At 39.4% G+C, this 19,547-nt stretch overlaps 1 protein-coding gene across 1 annotated transcript in view; it reads left to right on the forward strand.

Moving 5' to 3' along the window:
* LOC140152993 (abscission/NoCut checkpoint regulator-like) overlaps positions 1-19,547 on the forward strand; it is a 52,378-nt gene that overhangs the window by 27,542 nt on the left and 5,289 nt on the right. The window contains exons 3-7 of the mRNA XM_072175562.1: positions 10,910-11,103; positions 16,767-16,948; positions 17,507-17,604; positions 18,513-18,624; positions 19,294-19,482. Coding sequence (XP_072031663.1) covers positions 10,910-11,103; positions 16,767-16,948; positions 17,507-17,604; positions 18,513-18,624; positions 19,294-19,482 — 775 coding nt within the window. The remainder of the gene's footprint in view (positions 1-10,909; positions 11,104-16,766; positions 16,949-17,506; positions 17,605-18,512; positions 18,625-19,293; positions 19,483-19,547) is intronic.

Consider the following 19,547-nt stretch of genomic DNA (forward strand, 5'->3'; position numbering starts at 1 on the left):
GCAAAATTGCTCTATCTGTGGTAGATGGCAAATAATACTTTCCATGTAGGCATTCGCAATGAAGAGATCCGACTTGGAGTGACAGGGGTTTCTCTTTGGTGAGGCTTTTTGCGCCACGGTTGAGGACCGGGCCGAGAAGGCAACCAAAGCGAGCACTCTGAAGAAGTCAGAGGCTGCCCTGACCAAGGGGAAGGGCAGCAAGACGAAGAAGAAACGCAATAAGTCCAAGTCTTCTGGTAAGCGTTCCTCTTCGTCGGCTCCGGCTTCAGCAGGTCGTGCACCACTGACTACACCGGAGCCCGAGGCTACCTCTGCAGCACCCAAAAGTCTGGGAAGTGCAAGAGTAGTGGCAAGTGCAGGATCATCAGACAAACCCCTCAAGAAGAGCAAGCGTTCTTCCAAGGGGAGCAAGTCAGATCGCTCCTGAGGGCACGGGCGGTCGACAGTCCATGCCGGGCGGCAAGCCATCTCTCCGGCGCTTGGGTATTGTCGGTAGTGAGCGGGGTTACAGACTGGAGTTCACCAGTCCCCTCGCGGGCGCCTGCACGCTTCAGAGGTCCACAGTAGTGCCGCCAGACGGCCCCCAGCGCCGGGCACTACTATCAGAGGTCACTCAGCTTCTCACGAAGCGGGCGATTGTCCCGTCCCCTCCCTTTCACCAAGGGGTTTTGGAGCACATTCTTCTTGGCTCCAAAGAAGACCGGCGACTGGAGGCCCATATTGATCCTCAAGCCGTTGAACGAGTTCATCAGGCCCAAGAGGTTCAGAATGGAGACTCTCGCGTCGGTGCTAGCCTGTCCCATCAAGGGTATGTGGGCGGCATCGCTAGATCTTGGCATGGATGAAGGTTCTGGGCCTTATGAGGCATATCCAACTGCACCTTCTCGCCTTTTACAGGCCCAGTCATCACCCGATATCGTTCGCGGTTCCGATGTCGGAGATCGCGCGAGAGGAGCTCTGGTGGTGGCCCCATCAGCCCAATTTGACCGACGCGTCAAAGCTGGGCTGGAGGGCCACATCCACGGGGACACAGTCCCACATCAACCTTCTCGAAGCTATGGGCAGTGGAGAGAACTCTCCAGCACTTCGAGGAGGTGATCGTGGGATCTCATATCGTTGTCCAGATGGACAACACAGCCGTGGTGCATGGTGGCCTACCTCAACAGACAAGGAGGCACCAGGTCACCTCGGTTGTGCCTGCATGCACTGCGCCTGATAGGGTGGTGCAAGTCCAGGCATATTACGTTGAGAGCGATGCACATAGCGGGCGGCACCAACATCCTCGCGGACGATCTGTCACGAGGGAAGGTGTCGGGACCAACAGAATGGTCCCTTGCTCCGCAGGTCGTCCAGACGATCTTCGAGGTGATGTACCACCCCTCGATAGATATGTTCGCATTTCAGCGCAATCATCATCAACTGCCGGTGTACTGCTTGAGGGTCGCAGACCCACAAGCGTTCGCCGTGGACGCTCTGTCCGTAGACTGGGAGGGATGACTGCACACGCTTTCCCGATCTCACTACTCACGAGGGTGGTGGCCAAGATCGGGAGGGAGGACTGCAACGTCGTTCTGATCGCGCCGTTCTGGCCGAAACACCTGTGGTTTTGTCCGATGATGGATCTGCCGCGATTCCCCGAAAGTTACCAGATCTACTCCGGATGCCCAGATGAGAGGTACCCAGTCATTAAACAAATAAATCTGCCAGCCAAAAATTGACTTGCCACCCACAACCTCCTCCTCCAGGGCTCATTATTACCATGCATAATGTACTATCTGGAAGTTAAAATCTGGTGCATTGAAATTCCAGATTTCAAAGATTTTTTAACAATTTTCATTGATGTCCTCTATCCCACCATTGGAATTCCAGACTTTTTATGGAAATACAAGTAAAAATTCCAGGATTTTTTAAACATTTCCATGGATGCCCTCTATAGGCCCCTCACTAGGCCTATACATGGAATTCCTGTTATTTTTTCACACATCGGGAAAAAAATCCATGATTATTCTGATTATTTCATGCATGCCCTCTATAGGGGTTTGATTGAATGCGCCTGGAATTTCATACTTTTTGCGGAGATTGGGTCTGGAATTCCAGATATTTTTTCCAAAAAAAGTTTGCCCTCTATAGTAGTTCTATGGAATACACCTGGAATTCCATATGTTTTTATGGAGATTGGGTCCGAATTCCAGATGCTTTTTCCAAAACAAATTTGGAATTCCAGATTTTTTTTCAAAAAAAACATTTGCCCTCTATAGGGGGGGTCCTTTATTATCTGGAATAGCCCAATGGTATAAGCTATAGGGATGTTTTAAAGGTCATTATAACAAATAAGTAAGCTAGATTTACAGAAAAGAAAATAACTTGCAGTATGCTACCCCCACCCTAAGAATTGTGAGGGCATGAAAAAATTAATGGATTTTGTTAAAAAAATTAGTCCTTCAAAACTGGGAGGTATAAGGCTAAACAAAGAACATGTTGCTCTTACCAATATCTTTCTCTAGAGCAACATGTTTTTTGTTTAGTCCTAAGTATCTCCATTTTGAAGGACTTATTTTTTTTAACAGCAAATTTTCGCTCAAATTTGAGGATTTGGGGCAGAAATGTGCCTGTGCAGTACTATTTGGAAAATTTTCAAGTTGATAATTATGCATTTTGTTATGTTAGATTCAGTTTCTACACAAAATTTCACCCTAGAAAATGTTCCTTTAGGATATCTTTCACTTTAAGTTTCCACCACTCTGTCTGATCTGCCAAACGTAAGTCAAAGCTTGAACGCTGTCATAAGTTGTCAGAGAGATTGGAGATTAAAATAAGGATATGATGTCACAGAAGTCATAATGTGACACAATCTGGTCCATAGGGGCTAAAGGCGGCAAATTTGAAACTGAGATAAAGGTAAAAATATGGAGTAAAAAACAATAACATGCATAAGAAAATAAACATCAAAAATCGTCATAACTTGAAAACCGAGTATGCTAGACCTTTGGTGTTTTCAGTAAATGATAGAGTACTGTATGTACGAGGGTCATTCAAAAAGTTCTACCCATGGGTCATAACTTTTGTTTTGTTAAAGGTAGCTACTTGAACATTTGCATACATATAGTTCGTAATGTCACCCACAGGTGGTGAAAAAATATGTTAAAATCAGTTTCAGATTTTTGTAGGTGACCTGAAAAACACAGTAAGATATGGTTCACCGGAAATGGTCAAAATATGTACAATATTTATAGAGGCGTCTCAAGTACAGTGTGTTGAAGATCCCATAATTATTGCATTTGGTCATGATATACTGTAAAAACTGTACAAAACACAAGAATAATCATACAATTATATGTACTAGTTAAAAGGCTGCCACAAACTGAAAATGATGGGCATTAATATGCACAAAACTAATAGAACAAATAGCCAGTGTAATAAAATTAGTATAAATGACCACAAACCCAGTTTATGAAGATATTGACTTTAATAAATCATGCTGTAAAATGGTGGCATTGTGTCGCTTTCTTTGGAATAAAATACCACAATAGATCACAAAGGGAATTAAATTTACTTTTTTGACTGAAAATGTGTTATTAGCTTTAACTTTTGTATTTTATCTAATAGCCCTCCACAAATTGGAATTCTGGGTAATTTCTGTCCATCAAAATTTAACTTTTTCAGTCACAGATGATGTTTTGGACTGTAAGGTGTATATTCATTCAATTTATATTGTTACTAATATGATTTGTTTGTATAAGAGGGAAGTTCGTACATTGGCTGCACGCATGTTTTCAAGTTCAATATCCAAAGATGCATCACCGTTTCCGTGTACCATATCTTACTGTGTTTTTCAGGTCACCAACAAAAATCTGAAAATGATCTTGACATAATTTTTTCACCACCTGTAGAAGACAGGTACGTACTATATGTTTGCAAATTTTTAAGTAGCTACTTTTAACAAAACAAAAGTTATGACCCAACGGGTAGAACTTATTGAATGACCTCGTATTATGTAATAATTACAGTAAATCAATTTTCAAAATGCCTCCTTTGCCCCCATGGACCAGATTGTGTCACAAATTACATGCATTTCACAGAAGTCAAAATGACTTCCAAGAAATTGCATTTGAAGGTCCACATGTCCAGGACCCCAAATTAAACCACTTGGATGTGCAAACTTTATCTATATGTATATCTGCAGTAGATAGCAAATACTTTCCATGTTGTTTCCGAATGTGCTACCAGGTAGAACCACACCCTACCCCATGTATGTATTTGTGAGTATAAAATATACAATGGTGCAGGGTTTCAAATTGAGGAGAACCGAGAACCGGTTCTCCTGAAGGTTCTCGCTGGATTACAACTAGGAGAACCAAAATTGGTTCTCGTAAGCTTCCAAGTCTCAGATCGCATGTTGTGTTATATTTTACCTTTCTGCAGCAGAAATATGATAGTGCAGGGAGATATATTAATTGTATTCATCAATTATTGCTCTGGTAGTTAATCTATCCCTTGTTCCAAGGCAAAAATTAAATCGGTGACAAAGGCAACAGTGGCCGATTGTTCAGATGACATGCAACATGCATTGTCTGTCAGAAAAACTGCACAAAAATTAAGGTTACCTATTTTTCTCAATATTTTGCAGGAATCAGAAGCCTGGTTTTGATGTGAACCGAAGGTTCTCAAGAAGAGCCCTTTGCGAGAACCTAAACAGGTTCCCGCAATTGATTGCGTATTTGAACCCCTGTGGTGTCAGATAGGGCCTACCCATCTCAGGATGGGACTTTCATCCTGTACCTATATGTCAATCGATCAATCAATGGAGAGTGCTATCTTGGGTTGATAGCAAGTTCACTTCACTTGTAGGCCTATTATATAGGAGTCTACAAATGTTACCAAAACTTGCAGGTTCACTACCTTCCTTTTTTATCATTACAACCACTTGACCTTAGAGTAGTCTATACTAGGCCTAGACGTGGTAATGGTAAATACATTGAAAACAATATTGAACACAATTCAATAAACAGACACATTATGGAGGAAAATGCTGGAAGGTGTATGGCAGCTCTTCCAGTAGATATTATAAGTTACCAAACAATGAAACTCGTAGCCTAAATAAAAATGCAAGACAACAACCAATTTGAGACAATGATGATGCTCAATGAGGACAAATTAACTGTGTTTTATATTCATTAACCATAACATGAGACAATGGTGCTCAATCAGGACAAATCAATACATACAAGTGAATACAAATTTGAAAGTGAGAGTAGATCTACTCTCACTTCCCAGATGCATGTTAACTCCTCTCCTACTTCTCCTCTCAGTTACTGATCATAATCAAAACAAATAGGATGGGTTTGGGTGGTGAGTAACATATGGATCCACATGGATAACTCTTCACATGGATCCACTATCCATATAGCAAGTGCCCTAAATTTTAGCCTGGCCCAGGGCCCAGAAAAACTTAAATCTAGCCAATGCTACACAAAATGTACATATTATGCTACACTCTGTGTAGATTGTGACAGTCTCCACACTGCAGTGCACACTTTATGCCATGCACCCGTACATATGTATACATGTCGCATTCGTGCACACTATGATACAGAAAAAAACCAGCAAACTGGAAAAACATTTCAAGAATTGTCCTTTGTGGTGAATTTCAAGTTATCATGTTTAATATCATTATTATAGCTTTTATTCATCATTTTAATATTCCCCATTCCAATACACTGACTCTCCTGCATGCACAAGTGCACACATGAAGAACTACATGTCAATGTTTGTGTGAGCATAGCTCTCCGCCACATGCTTGTGCATCGGAGTCAAATGAATAGAGTTCCTTTACCGCCATGTTTACAGAAATTTATGATTTACAGAAGCTAATAGGTAAAGTATTGATAAAACTTGGATATAGTTGTCCAGATGTGCATAATTAATGATATTATTAATCATTGTGTGTAAGAAGTTGAGATGTAACCGGAAGTCTGGATATTTATACCGCCTGGTCCTGTCCAGTATTACCTTAGAAGTAGAAGGGATGTGTGGATGTGCATGAAATGAACATGATGAAAGGCTCTTTATTCGGAAAATTTACAAAACAATTAAATTGGATGAAATTACTAAATGTGTGTTGAAATTATTATTTGTGCAGTCTGTGTGTCAATACACATGCAGACATATTTTTTTTCACATGATGATTTTCACATCCCAATATATTGCTCGATTCACTAAGACCACATCAAATCTCTTTTTGTACTTGATTAATTCCACCACAGATCCTGGAAAAGGATCTGATTCCACAAAATTAAACCAGTTCTACATTTTTTTGTAAATGAGAGTACTTAGCAAGTAAAAATGTCTCAGGAACTCATGGTTCATAAAACAACTTAAAACTTACGTTGCATATGATTATGACATAATACATTTCTCTTTATAAATGTTTGTTGGTGCGGAATGTAGTTTTATTTATTTATTACATCAAGAGTGTATTAATAGCAATTAACAACAAATTAATGTTTACACCAATAGTAATAGCTTTGTTTATACCCATCCATAATGGGACCCATACAAGTATTAAGTCCCAATTTCCGTACCTGATGTATCCATGGCCCGTGATCCTTACCCATACTGGGACCTGTAGGCCTATCCGCACCTGCACTCGAGTCCCAATTTTCGCACTCCATACCCGTACTGCGTACCCGTGGCTCCGTGATCCGCACTCAGCACCCTATTTTGAGTTCGGACCGCACCCGCACTCCATGGCTAGGGAGCCGTACTCCATGGCCTGGGACCCGTACCTGTACCCATGGTCTGGGCCCGTGCCTGCACTCCATACTCATGGCTTGGGACCCATAATTGTTACATACTTTCCCATGACCAATGATACTGAGTCATCATCTTGTGTCATCTTTTTCTAAGTAAACACTATCCACTTGAGGTATATGCATGTCTATTATAATGCTGCAATTTAATCATTGTAAAGAAAATCTGATGTTGAAACAAAACAAGTTTATATGTTTCCTCATTCCTTTCTCAACAACACAATTATGTTTCTCTTCTTCTTCCTTATAAGTGCCTCCCTCATATGTATGATTATTATCGCACTGGTACAGACAAGTTGTACTTATTTTTTACTCTGCTACTTGTAAACATGTGCAAAGTCCCATTGTAGGCATAATACTCCTCATGGGTATACAAATGTAGATGCATAATCATGACAGGTTTTTGAAAATATCAATATCAGACAAAACAGTTAAAAAGTTTAAGTGTTTTTTTCAGGTTTTTTATGTTTGAGTGGTTTGGTGTACCTTAATTTTTGTTGGTGTCCACGTATGTTAGTGTATGTGTGCAATGAATGTGTGCGTATGTTAATGTTGGGTGTGAGGGGGGGGTGTAGCACATGTGTACTGTTTGTATATATATTGTGGTGTGTGAGGTTGGGGTATGTGAGTTTGTTGATGGGGTGTCGTAAGTTGATGGGTTGTGCAGGGGAGGGGTGTGTAATATGTAAGTCGATATCCCATTGAATTAGACCTATCAATGCATTATTTTAGTGTAACCGTAACCTTGGGGAATAATACAGAACATGAAATGCTTTATCTAATTGGTAAGACATGGTTGGGTGTGTCATTTTGGGTGCCCGAGTGTTTTGTGTACACCGGTGTGTGCACAACTATATGACATGTAAGCTTGAATTTTTAAGGTTATAACAATTTCAAACTGTTGCGATTTGGTAGTTCAAGGCATCTTAAGTAATGATAGTGAACTTGGGCAAAACTGCATTGCTCATTTCATAGCGAAGCGTGTAGAAGAATTCAAATATCACAGATATACTTTTGTAGGTCCTGTGGTTCTTGAGTTACGTTGTAAAGAGCGCTGAAACAACAACACTTTAGTAAAACGTACATAACTCATTAACAACAATAAATTAAGCAAGTTTGCAAAGTATGCAATTTGTAGAATGAACTTTTGCAAAACATCAAGGTGTTATTTTTCAATAATATATTGATCTAGATAATGCAAATCGATTCTTAGGTTGCTTCGACCAACACTACCTCGTCTACCCTTAATCACATTAAACATAGAGATAATTGATTAAAAAAAATGTGCCATTTTTTCAGAAATAAAAGATATCGGTACTTTAAATGATGTCTGTGTATGTGGAGTGGGGTTGTTGTCTGTTGTGGTGACGGGTGGGATGGATGTGTGTGTGTGTGTGGGGGGCTGAGGTGCGACGGTGTTGGGGTGACAAGTGGGGGAGGTGAGTGTTTTGGGCCCATATATCTGGGTATGTTTAGGGTGCATGATGTCCCTGTGATGGTTTGTTTAAATTGCCTGAACTCATTGAGATTCAAAATTTTGAATTATATGGACTTATTTGGAATATTTGGGAATTAACATGGACTTTTAGGGACTTACGGGATATATTAGGAGTTATTTGGAATTAGTTTGAATAATACAGACTTACAGGGATTTACCGGGTTTATTTGGAGTTACTCAGAATTAGAGGAATACTTGGGAATTAAGTGGACTTATATGGACTTACTGGACTTATTAGGAGTTATTTGGAATTAGTTCGGAATAATATGGAATTATAGGGACTTACCGGACTTATTTGGAGTTACTCAGAATTACAGGAATATTTGGGAATAATATGGACTTATAGGGCGAATTTCTCGACGGGTGGCTTAGCAATTGGCTTGTCTAACCTCAAGGCTTAAGAGGTCGTAAGACCAGGCTTAACTGAAAACGTATTTCCCAAGCACGGCTACCATAGCCTCGAGGCTTTCGTTAGCCCGTGGGCCAGGCTTGTAGGATTAGCCCCAGGCTTCAGTAAAATTTGCATTTCTAAATCAGTCTTCTGTAGCCGTAGTCTCACGCAAGCCTGTTAGACCAGGCTTACAGCGGCTTTTCTTGGCCCTGCCTCAGAGCAGGTCTTAGGTCGTAAGCCTTGGTCTATTTCAATTTACAAATTATTTAAATTGTAACGCAAAGTTTATCTTTCATATTTTGATGGTCTTTCAATTAACATGAGTAAGCCGTCACAGTAACTAGGGGGGAGCGGGGAGCTCTTGCCCCCCCCATGAGAGTTATTAATTAATTATTTGGTCATTTTTGGTCACTCAATTTTTAAGGTTAAATAAATTGCATTTATCCCACCTTTGTACCATTGGCCTATATGTCACCAGCTTTAATACCTTAAATATGCCATTTGCACCATAATTTTTTTTCAATCCCACCTCCCCCCCCCCCCATGTCAAAAAGAAATCTACGCCAATGTTCCGGGACACATTCCAAGCAGATCCCATAACTCCTCAGACCCACTCCACCCTTACAAATCCAAACAGCATGAACGATGCCTGCCCTCATTTATTATGTTTGCCCCGCTTCCCCACCCCAACCCCAAATGAAAATGTCTAGTTACGCCACTGTGGGTAAGTAATTGTTCGATTTAGTTGAACATTTCAGCATTTTATTTTAGTGTTCATTTGAGTTAGTTGATTTTTTTAAGTAGCTGTTGCTATCATAAGACCTACTCATTTTGAATGATGGTTTATATATAAACTAATATAATTTTTTTTAAATCTTTCTTCATCATCATGATCATCATGATCATCATCATCATCATCATCATCATCATCATCATCATCATCATCATCATCATGATACCACCTGTCCCTATCCAAGCCTTAATGGTTTGATACTCGTACTTTTCATAAGTAGGCCTATTACAATATTATTTTGGAGTCCCTATATTATACCAGGTTGGACATCAATTTAATAAAATAGAAGAAGGACAAAATTGGTAAAGATATAGTAAATATTTGACACGAAACAATAATACATATATATGTACATGCAGTATTAAAACTGAATTAACGGATAAGATGCATATAATATTGCTATATCTTCTACTTAATTAATTATAAAATTGTACCAACAGATAACTTCATGCGAGATCTCAGAAGACTACTGATATCAGCAGTATATAGCACGTTGGTTGCTTTCCTTTTTAGGGGAATCACAGATTCCTTTCCATTAGGCTTACAGTTTTACCCTTTTTGGGATGCAAAGAAAGAATCACGAGTATAAAGCATAGACGTATCATTCATACAAGTTGGACTCATAAAAAGTCAAGTGGAAATAAAATAATACATAAAAGTCACAAAAACAGACACAATATTCTTGCATCAAGTTGTGTACGGTATAGGCCTATAAGCCCAAGCACAAGACCGCTGGGTCCAGGCTAGTCTTTTGCGCCGGGAACATTGCGATAATGAGACGGCAACCTTGTTAGTACGGTAAACCGTGAGGACCACAGCTTATGTACATCTACCTCCAACAGCCTATACAATTAAGTCGCTGGTTGAAAGGGACGAGGTTGTCAAGCGTTAAGCCTACAAGGCCACTAAGACTAGGTTGAATTTTGCGTTGAGGAAATCCGCTAGAGTTAAGACTCGGGCTTCGAGAGCGGGCTAGGCTTAGTAGCCTCAAGGCCACCTTAAGACTACGGCTTAATAAGACTCCTGTCGGGAAACTCGCCCATAGGGACTTACCGGACTTATTCGGAATTAGTTGGGAATAATATGGACTTACAGGGAACATTTAGGAATTACTGGAATAATGGGAATTACACCCTGTCATGGGGCCTGTTAGGATGAGGGTTAGGGATGATGTTTGGGTTAGGGTTAGCATTAGGGATAGGTTAGTGTAAGTGGTTAGGGTAGGTGTAGTCTTGATTAGAGTTATGGCTGCATGTAGGTTTTGGGTTAGGGTTATGTTTAGGGTTAGAATTATGGCTTAGGTTAGGGTTGGGCAAAGTTTAGGGTAAGGGTTAGAGTTTAACTTCATGTAAGTTATTGGCTTTTTGGACTTTGTCCTTTCGACCTGTAACCTAAATTAATGGTTATTCTTCCTACAGCATGGATGTAAGAAATGTGGCCACTCATTCTGCAAGACTTGCCTACCATACAAAGCTGTGATACCAGGTAGAGGATCCAGTACTGAGGAGCAAGTCTGTAAAGAATGTTTCACTTTTCTGAAAGCATCACCTCAGGAACAAAAACAGAATAAACAGAATGAAGGCAAATATTCACCTCCAGAAAACTACAAAAAGTGAGTATGAGAGTGTATAAAAGTCACTTGTAATCTTAAAATGCCCTTTTTAAAAGTTACACAATGTTAGTGATAAATATGTAATGAAGTCAAAATCGATGTTAAGAATGACATACTATGACATACTGTGATTTTAGCATCCTCTTTTTATGATATGGTTCAATATTAAAATATCCATGAAAAAATTTATTTCCAAAAATGTACAGTTGATTGGGACAATGAATTTGTGAGTTGATTCGGGCAATGAATTTGTGAGTTAGGCATAATTGTACGTATTACAGCCACTGTGTTGTAATTTCTGTTGGAGGATGAGGCTGTGGATCACAAAGTGCCCTTTAAAAGGGGGTCAATTTTTTGTATAGGGGGTTACTTTACATGGAAGGTCATCACCCAGACACACCGACATCGCCTGGCTAATAATTATTTGGTGCAGCAGAGACATTAAAATGAATACACGGGATCGATACACGTGAATTGCTATGCACGATTTTGATATCAGACGAAAATCTTCGGATACTGGGTTAGAAAATGATGAATATCTCCGTAAATGAATTTTTCTCAAGAAACCAGATGTGGTCTCATACACTTGAAAATACGTGTTGAACAGATATTATAGTCGTTAGCGGCGCTTTGAAAATTGGCCGTGCGCTTTGAACTCAAAATTTGACCAAAACTCTCAATTTTATATTGCGTTGGTCCTGTAGGCCTATGGACTACAGCGCGCGCAGCAGGCTATAGCGGCACTCACTCAAGTGGAGACAGTATATTAACCATTGACCGCAATGTCGTATACAAGCTTGCTCACACAGCGAGAAATCAATTACCCTGTCTATTGTCATAGCCTTAGTCAGGTCACTTCGCTAATAATATGCATCTCATAAGGTCCGAATAAAATAGCCATGTGTGGCTGTGGATTCAATCTACCATGGCGATTTCTACTATGAAGATATCGGGGCGATGTCACCAGGGTTCGTAGCGGTCATTAAATTCCTTAAAAGTCAGTGAATTTGAAGCAAGGTCATTAAAGTCATTAAAAGTCATTAAATTTTGTAGAAAAGTAAAAAAAGTCATTAAAAGTCTTTGAAATATATTTGTATGAAGGAAAAAATAAAAATACGATGTATTTTAATAATTATTTTATTTTATTTATGATTACATACCTGCCAACCGTTCCGCTTTTGGCGGAACTGTTACACTTTTTAAACCTTAAAGTCGGTAAAAAGCGGAACGTTCCGCTTTTCCCGAGAAAAAAGAAATATTAATGATGATTCTTTCTGGACACATATATTTCCAATTTTAAAATGAAAATTCCTTAGAACCCTGACTGGATGACTAGGCTAGATAATGGTACTCATTTAACATGCATGTGGTCACCTTTTCATGCCCAAAAGACTCCCAAAATTGATGCATTTTGGTCGATTATCGGACCTGCATGTTATCAGGTTTTGCGTTCAAAAACTCATCTCTTTTTCCTCAATGAATATTACCTTAGTAAGAAGTATGTAATGTGTATTAATGAACGATGACGTTTGAGATGATGCTGGACTGATGTCGTGTAGGCCTATGTGTATGCTCTAATATCAAGTCATGTTTAAGTCTAAATTAAATTGAAGCAAACTTGGGTCAAAGGTTTGATATGAACCTTTTAGCTGTATCCTTTGGCTTTGTGTGGCCGTCAGTCGGGGTGGACTTGGGGTGGGGGTGGGGGAGGTTGGGTGGGGGTGGGTAAGTGTGTGTATGTATTTCCCTTGGGATAGGCCTACTATTTTAGTCCCAATTTGTAGTGACATCACTCTGTATGTTTAACATACTGAATTTTACAAATTACTTTTATCATACAATGTATTCTTCATGCACATTAGTACCCTCCATGTGGGCCCCTCCCACATACCCGAAGGTGGGGGGGGTCAAATGTGATGAATCATTGTTTTTATATTATGCATTATATATATCAATTTCAGTCATGTAGGCCATGTTATTAGGCAAAAAAAACTTTGAAGAATGTCTCTCATGTACAAAAGTATAGGAAACTGAAAACTTTAAAGCATGTTTTCTGGAAGAAGGAAGCACTTTTTATTAAAAGTGTAAAACAAGCCAGGAGCTTTGAAATACACATTAGTACCCCCTCCCCATGTGGGCCCCCTCCCACATACCTGAAGGAGGGGGTGGGGGCAAAATTTAATGAATCATCGGTTTTATATTGCGCATTATATATATCAATTTCGGTCATGTAGGCCATGTTATACAGGCAAAAAAAAACTTTGAAGAATCTCTCTCATGTACAATAGTATAGGAAACTGAAAATTTAAAACCCTATTTTAGGATGAAGGAAGCATTTTTTCAAAAAGTCTAAAACAGGTCAAAAATGGTGTAAAACCTCTGTCTTTGGGGGCTTCATCCACTCGACCCCACGGGGCTTTGCCCCTGAACCCCAGCTGTTATATGCTCGGTCGCACAAGTGCTCCCGCGCAATATGTGTTCCACTTTTGGGGTTTCTGGGGTTGGCAGGTATGTGATTATTATGTATTACTTTATACTTTCCCGTTAGATAAATTAGAACAGTAGATTAGTTGAGTAACCCTTCCGAATTCAGCAGCTGAACCTGCAGGCTGTAGTATCAATGTATATTTTTTTATTAAATCAGCCAGTTTATTCTCATTAATTACATATACAAAGATAAATAATGATACATGAATAAAAATAAATATAGCAACAATAAAATACATATAAAGTAGTACAAACTGGCGGTGAAAAATCTAGGACACGGAGATACCCGACCAGCGAGTCTCCGGCTAGATAAAATTTTTATAAAAAAACAATTGTTAAAAGACATTATAGTTTAAACAGTGGCGGATCAATCCATGATGGTTCGGATTTGGAACAATATAAACTAAAAGATGTGCACAGGACGATTTTCATAAGATTATTCGAACGTTCTTAAAAGTTTGAGTTGTACCAGAGAGATGTATAAGGGACTTAAGAGTAGATGTGTTTTCAGGAGATAGGTAACCTCTACTACCAATTTCAAAAGCATGAATATTGACTTTGAGCCCTTTTCGGTAAGATCATTAACAAGACTCGCATATTTGTCGAGTTTCCTCTGATGGGCATTAACAATGTTTGTTTCAAGGGTATGGTTAACTCAATAATACAAATCTTGCTGAGATGAGGCCAATGAATGACAAGATCAGGGCGCTGGGAGGTAGGAAGAACATCAGGTGGAACTGTTGTGACTGTTTCTCCTTTTTTACCTCCAAGATCAGCATAAACATGATAGTCATTAGTATTGTCAGAGTTCCTAAAAAGAGACACCAAATAGTTCAAAACCGAATCATGGCGCCATGTGTACCTTCCTTGATCAAGTTTTGTTTTGCAAAAGTTCAACACATGATGGAGAGTTTGGCTGTTTTGACACAAAGGGCATTTGACATTATTAGCTGATCTTAGGCGCCACCTCCCCAAGTTGGTCAATGTAGGGAGGAATCTGTGGCTGCGTTGAGCGCAAATTGTAAGACACCACGTGGAAGCGCATACATTATATGTTTCCAAGTAAAACAATTCTGTTCTAAGTGAATAAGCTGGAGAAACCGGCCTTGAACCAGCAATTCTTTAACTTTAGAATTCCACAGGTTACGGATTTCATCAGTGACAAACTCTTTGATCTTACCAACAATACCTTTTTTTGTGGGCACTGGATTGCTATGGTCGGATTATTTTCCAGAGCTTTAACAGCTTCATTGTACAAGTTCTGACTATAATGAATTATGGAAAATTTACGAGAAAATGATTCTTCTCTAGCCAGCTTTGATACCAACGCATCCTGAACTCTTGAGTCGAAGCTTCTTTTAAGATGCACAAACTTAGAAGCATGACCTTCTTTATACAGCTGGGAAATGCTGCGAATTTCGAGCGAACCAGAAGAGTAAAGACCAGCCAAGGTACCGGTCTAGGGATCTGCAGCCATTTTTGACAAATGAGTTGCAGAGGGCATCTAGTTTAGGAAGGTCAGACCCGTTGAGTTCATGGACCGTAAGGTGGTATCTAAGCGATGGTAGAAGGTACCTTATATAAATGGCAAATTTAAACTCATTTCTGATCAATGTACTATCAATATTCTCCAGTCTTTGTTTGAGAATGTTGTGCGTTTCAGAGAACACTTCAGCTGGTTTCCCCAGCTTAGTTACAAGAGCACCAAGATACTTATGGTTGGTATCATGAAGAGTTTCAATTTCCGCATCACCAACTTTGAACATGATTGGTTGAAAACTACCATTAACAATTGAAAGAGATTTACACTTTGATGGCTTAAGGGTTAGACCCAGTTTTGTTATAATATCATCAATGTTCAAGGATCCTCTGATGGGTATCTCTCCTTCGAGTGGCAAGATTGAAATCGCCAGCAAATGGATTAACAATATGGCGAACATTTGAGGCCTTATTAAGTAAATAACCATGCCTCTCTTCCGATTTAATGTAGTCAATGATTGGGTTGAAGGCAAGGAGAAATATAAGAGGAGATAATGGATCTCCTTGAAACACGCCCGCTTGAATTGGAATAATTCAGAGGACCAGTTTGAGTAACAACTTGACCTTTAAGATTACCATAAAGGTTAGAGATATAAGTGACTATTTCTTCCGGAAAGCTGTTGCACTTAAGCGTATGAGAAATAACATCATGTGAAACAGACCCAAAAGCATCCTTGAGATCAAACCAGGTAAGGTGAACTGTTTTCTGAGCAAGTCTGGCGTTGACGCATAATTTCAGAGACAACAAATGTGTGATCTATTGTCCCACTGATATGCTTCAAGAAAGCTTTTTGTAATTCAATGTCAAGGAGTTCGTTATCCTTGATGAAACGATCGAATCTATCAGCCAAGATCAGATGGTAAATTTTACCAATAGAACTAGTCAGCGCAATCATACTGAAAATTACCTGGGTCGTCTGTAGGAGAGTTTGGGTCTTTATGAATTAATTTAACACGACTTTATGACGAATTTATGAATTAATTTAAAACTAACTGGTACTTATATTAAGAGGTACAAACATAACTGGTACTTATATTAAGATGTACAAACAATACTGTTCAACACATCCGAGGTATGAGATTTAATAAAAAGTCATTGAAAAGTGTATTTGAAAGTCATTAAAAGTCATTGATTTCACTGTGGTCTTGACACTATGAACCCTGGTCACTGTGCCAGATATTCTTACCAAGTTTTGAGCCAAAGTGCTCCAGTATTCTGAATATTATATAATTAGTAGGCATAAGGGCTCATATTGAAATTCCCTGACACAGGAAGGTGTGCACCATCCTGCAGCTTTCCTGTGCTAGCCTTCTTTTGTTAAAATCCTGGGCAGGGTGTATCACTGAAGCATATAATCCATCTGTTTTATGACCGAGCTTTCCTGAGGCGTGCGCTTAGCGAGGGGAATCCTGCCTTCTTTCTGTGTGAAAACGTGGTAGAGTATTTCAATATGAGCCCTAAAGTAACTTTGTTTATGTTACACTGCACTCATTGTGTTCATGATTTGCAAGAAAGAGAGTTTGCATTAGTTGGTATAATATGCAAATTCCATAACAGTTTGTTAAAAGACGCATGCCTTTGACTTTGACTATAAATTACTAATACACAAACACTTATATATCCATGGTCTTTGCAGGCGTGTTGCAGCATATAATGCAAAACAAGAAACACAGGAAAACAAGAGTAAAGCATCAAAAAGCGCATCTGTATCCTCACCTGCAGGACCAAATGCAAAGAGGTACAAAGGGCTTTCTGAAGCTGACCGAGACCTGGCCCAAAGGTTGGACAGACTCAAGGAGGAGAGGAAAAAAATGAGAGGTAAATAAAGTTGTAAAACAAAAAATGAAAGTTTCCCAAATTGCCACTGATTTGGTCCTTGTGCGCATTGAACATTAAATCTATTAATTTTTTACCCCCAATGCTTATAATTATTGCACAGCCCTTCACTGGCAGTCAATTAAATGTAAATAGAAAGTCTTGATTTCCTGTCCAATCAATGTGTAAGTATTGTATTCAATATCAATATTTTGAATGTCAATGATATCAAAGTAGGCCTATAGAAAAATTATCAAATTCGTGGACATCATGGAACATACTCTTTGCGTGGCTGTGCGTAGTAAGCAGTTATACGCAGATAGCCTCGCTAATATGGACGCGTGAGAGTAGCGTTATGCATGCTGCGTGTAGTTAGCATGATTAGTCGCGGAGTAACAAGCGTAGTTGAATGTTCCACGATGTTCACGAATTTAATATTTTTTCTATAGTATACTAGAGCATAGTAATGAAGAACTAGGGATGTCTTTGTGGGAATTGGTATATTAAGGTCGCATGGGTGTTTCATCATGGTGTAAAAATGTGTGTGTCATTTTCACTCAGGTCGGGTAGCAAGCGTAGAAGAGATGGAAGACAGGCTAAGAACACTCAAAGGTCTTCCACAGAAAGGAGCTTCATCATCAACATCTCAACAACCAACAGTGAGTACGGATTTGCATCCCATTTCTTCAGTGGCGTAGCCAGCACTTTTTCAGAGGGGGGGCAAGACAAATTTTAAGGGTTGCAAATGCGCGTGAAGTGCGTGAAAAATTTTACCATATTGAATCTAAACTGTTGAAATATGGTACAGAAAGTGAATAAATTAGCGCGAAGCGCGTAAAAATTGGCACTTTTTAGGTTAAAATGGCAAAATATAATCTAAATTTGGTCAGAAACACAAAAAGTCTTAAATGTCGGGGCGGTCACCATCCCACAGAGGGGGGGGCAAGACTTTTCACAGGGGGAGGGCAGCTGCCCCCCCCCCCTGGATACGCCACTGCATTTCTTCCAGGTGTTCAGTGGCATGTCCAGGGGGGTGCTTTAGGGGCCGCACTTTGTTAAAAATCATGTAAAATCAGATGTTTTTTGGCAATTTTAGCCATTAAGCCCCCGCATAAGCCCCTCTGAGCCCCCCGCCGGAACAGATCCTGGACTCGCCGGTGGTGATGGTGACACAATGTACTGAATGTAGGGCCTAATAGATGGAAAAAGAGAATAAACGATAGGAATTTTTGTTTTTACTATCTTTGACTGTTATCTTTAACACAAGAGGGTGTAGGTGACTCCATTTGAAATCTACACTACCTGTGTGGAACATTAAGGTCATGTCTTCCATAGGGGTGTATGGATTTAAGCTGGAATAGCCAAATTCAAACCAAACATGGGTTCTCTATATAGCTACATGTTTATTAGAAAGTAAGGTTTGCTTTTATGTTTTCAGGAACTTGAAGGTTGCTTGCAACTCCGAGAAATTTTATGCTCTACACTCTCTTTTAATCATATCAATGAATATCAATTAGCTCATTTGCATTCAATTATATTTGACATGATTGTTTTCTATTATTTGTAGGTATACCAACCCCCTGATACTAGAACATCTTATCAGCAATCTGATGATTTGATGACTGAAATGAAAGAAGAAGCAGCTATTGATGCAAGAGTTGCAGGACAAGATGTAGAAGGTATGTGATGCTATTGACAAAAGTAAAACGCTTTCCTTCATCAATAAAGATGAACAAAGCCTAGTTAGGTGTAGTAAACTGCATGGGTTCTGTTGGCCAAGTTATTGTTTTGTGTATACTATGCATCACATGTAACCCAATCAAGCAAATTGAGAGCATGTTGTGAAAAACCAAGTCAGATTTTTTGGATCATGATAATGAATATGAAAAACAGTGGCTTTTGTGACGGGAACAAGCAAACTATGATATTTTATCAATTTTGCCATCAAGCAATTTTAAAGGAGGAAACAGGAAAAAGTAATCCCGCCCAGGTATTAAACCCAAGACCTCAGGTTTTACAAGACCTGCACCTTTAATAACCACTTGGCCACATATTTCCACATATTTCCAGCGGTCAAGTACTCAACACTACCTCCTCCATGATAAAGAACTTTAGAACATGTGTAATATTGATGTAATGTTATCAAAGTGTGATTTCAGAAAGCCAAGTTGATATCATTGGGGCATATAAACCAAAAGATCATGGTAAATTAGGCCATAACTCAAAAACAAATAGGCAAGGATGTCCTCATTTTGCTTTTATGGGATTCTAATTAATAAATGCACGCACAATGGAAAGCTAAACCCACATATAAACATTTTAAACCAGAACAATTTTTATTTGCACAGGGGAGAGCAAAGATGTAGAAATCCCATCTGAACCAGAGATGCAAAATCTGGAGGATGAAGCTAAGAGGTTGATACAAGAAGCAAGAGGTGCTCTAAAACAAGAAGAAGAGGGTGCAAAGAAAGATGACGAGATGGCAGCTCGAGTAGCCAAATTGAAAGGAATAGATCCAGCATTAGCCACAGATACAGGTAGAAATATAAACTTGCATAATGAAACAGCTTTAAAGCTCATTATAGTATTTGTCTCATAACTC

The sequence above is a fragment of the Amphiura filiformis genome, chromosome 5 (assembly GCF_039555335.1).
Source record: "Amphiura filiformis chromosome 5, Afil_fr2py, whole genome shotgun sequence".
Lineage (NCBI taxonomy): Eukaryota > Metazoa > Echinodermata > Ophiuroidea > Amphilepidida > Amphiuridae > Amphiura > Amphiura filiformis.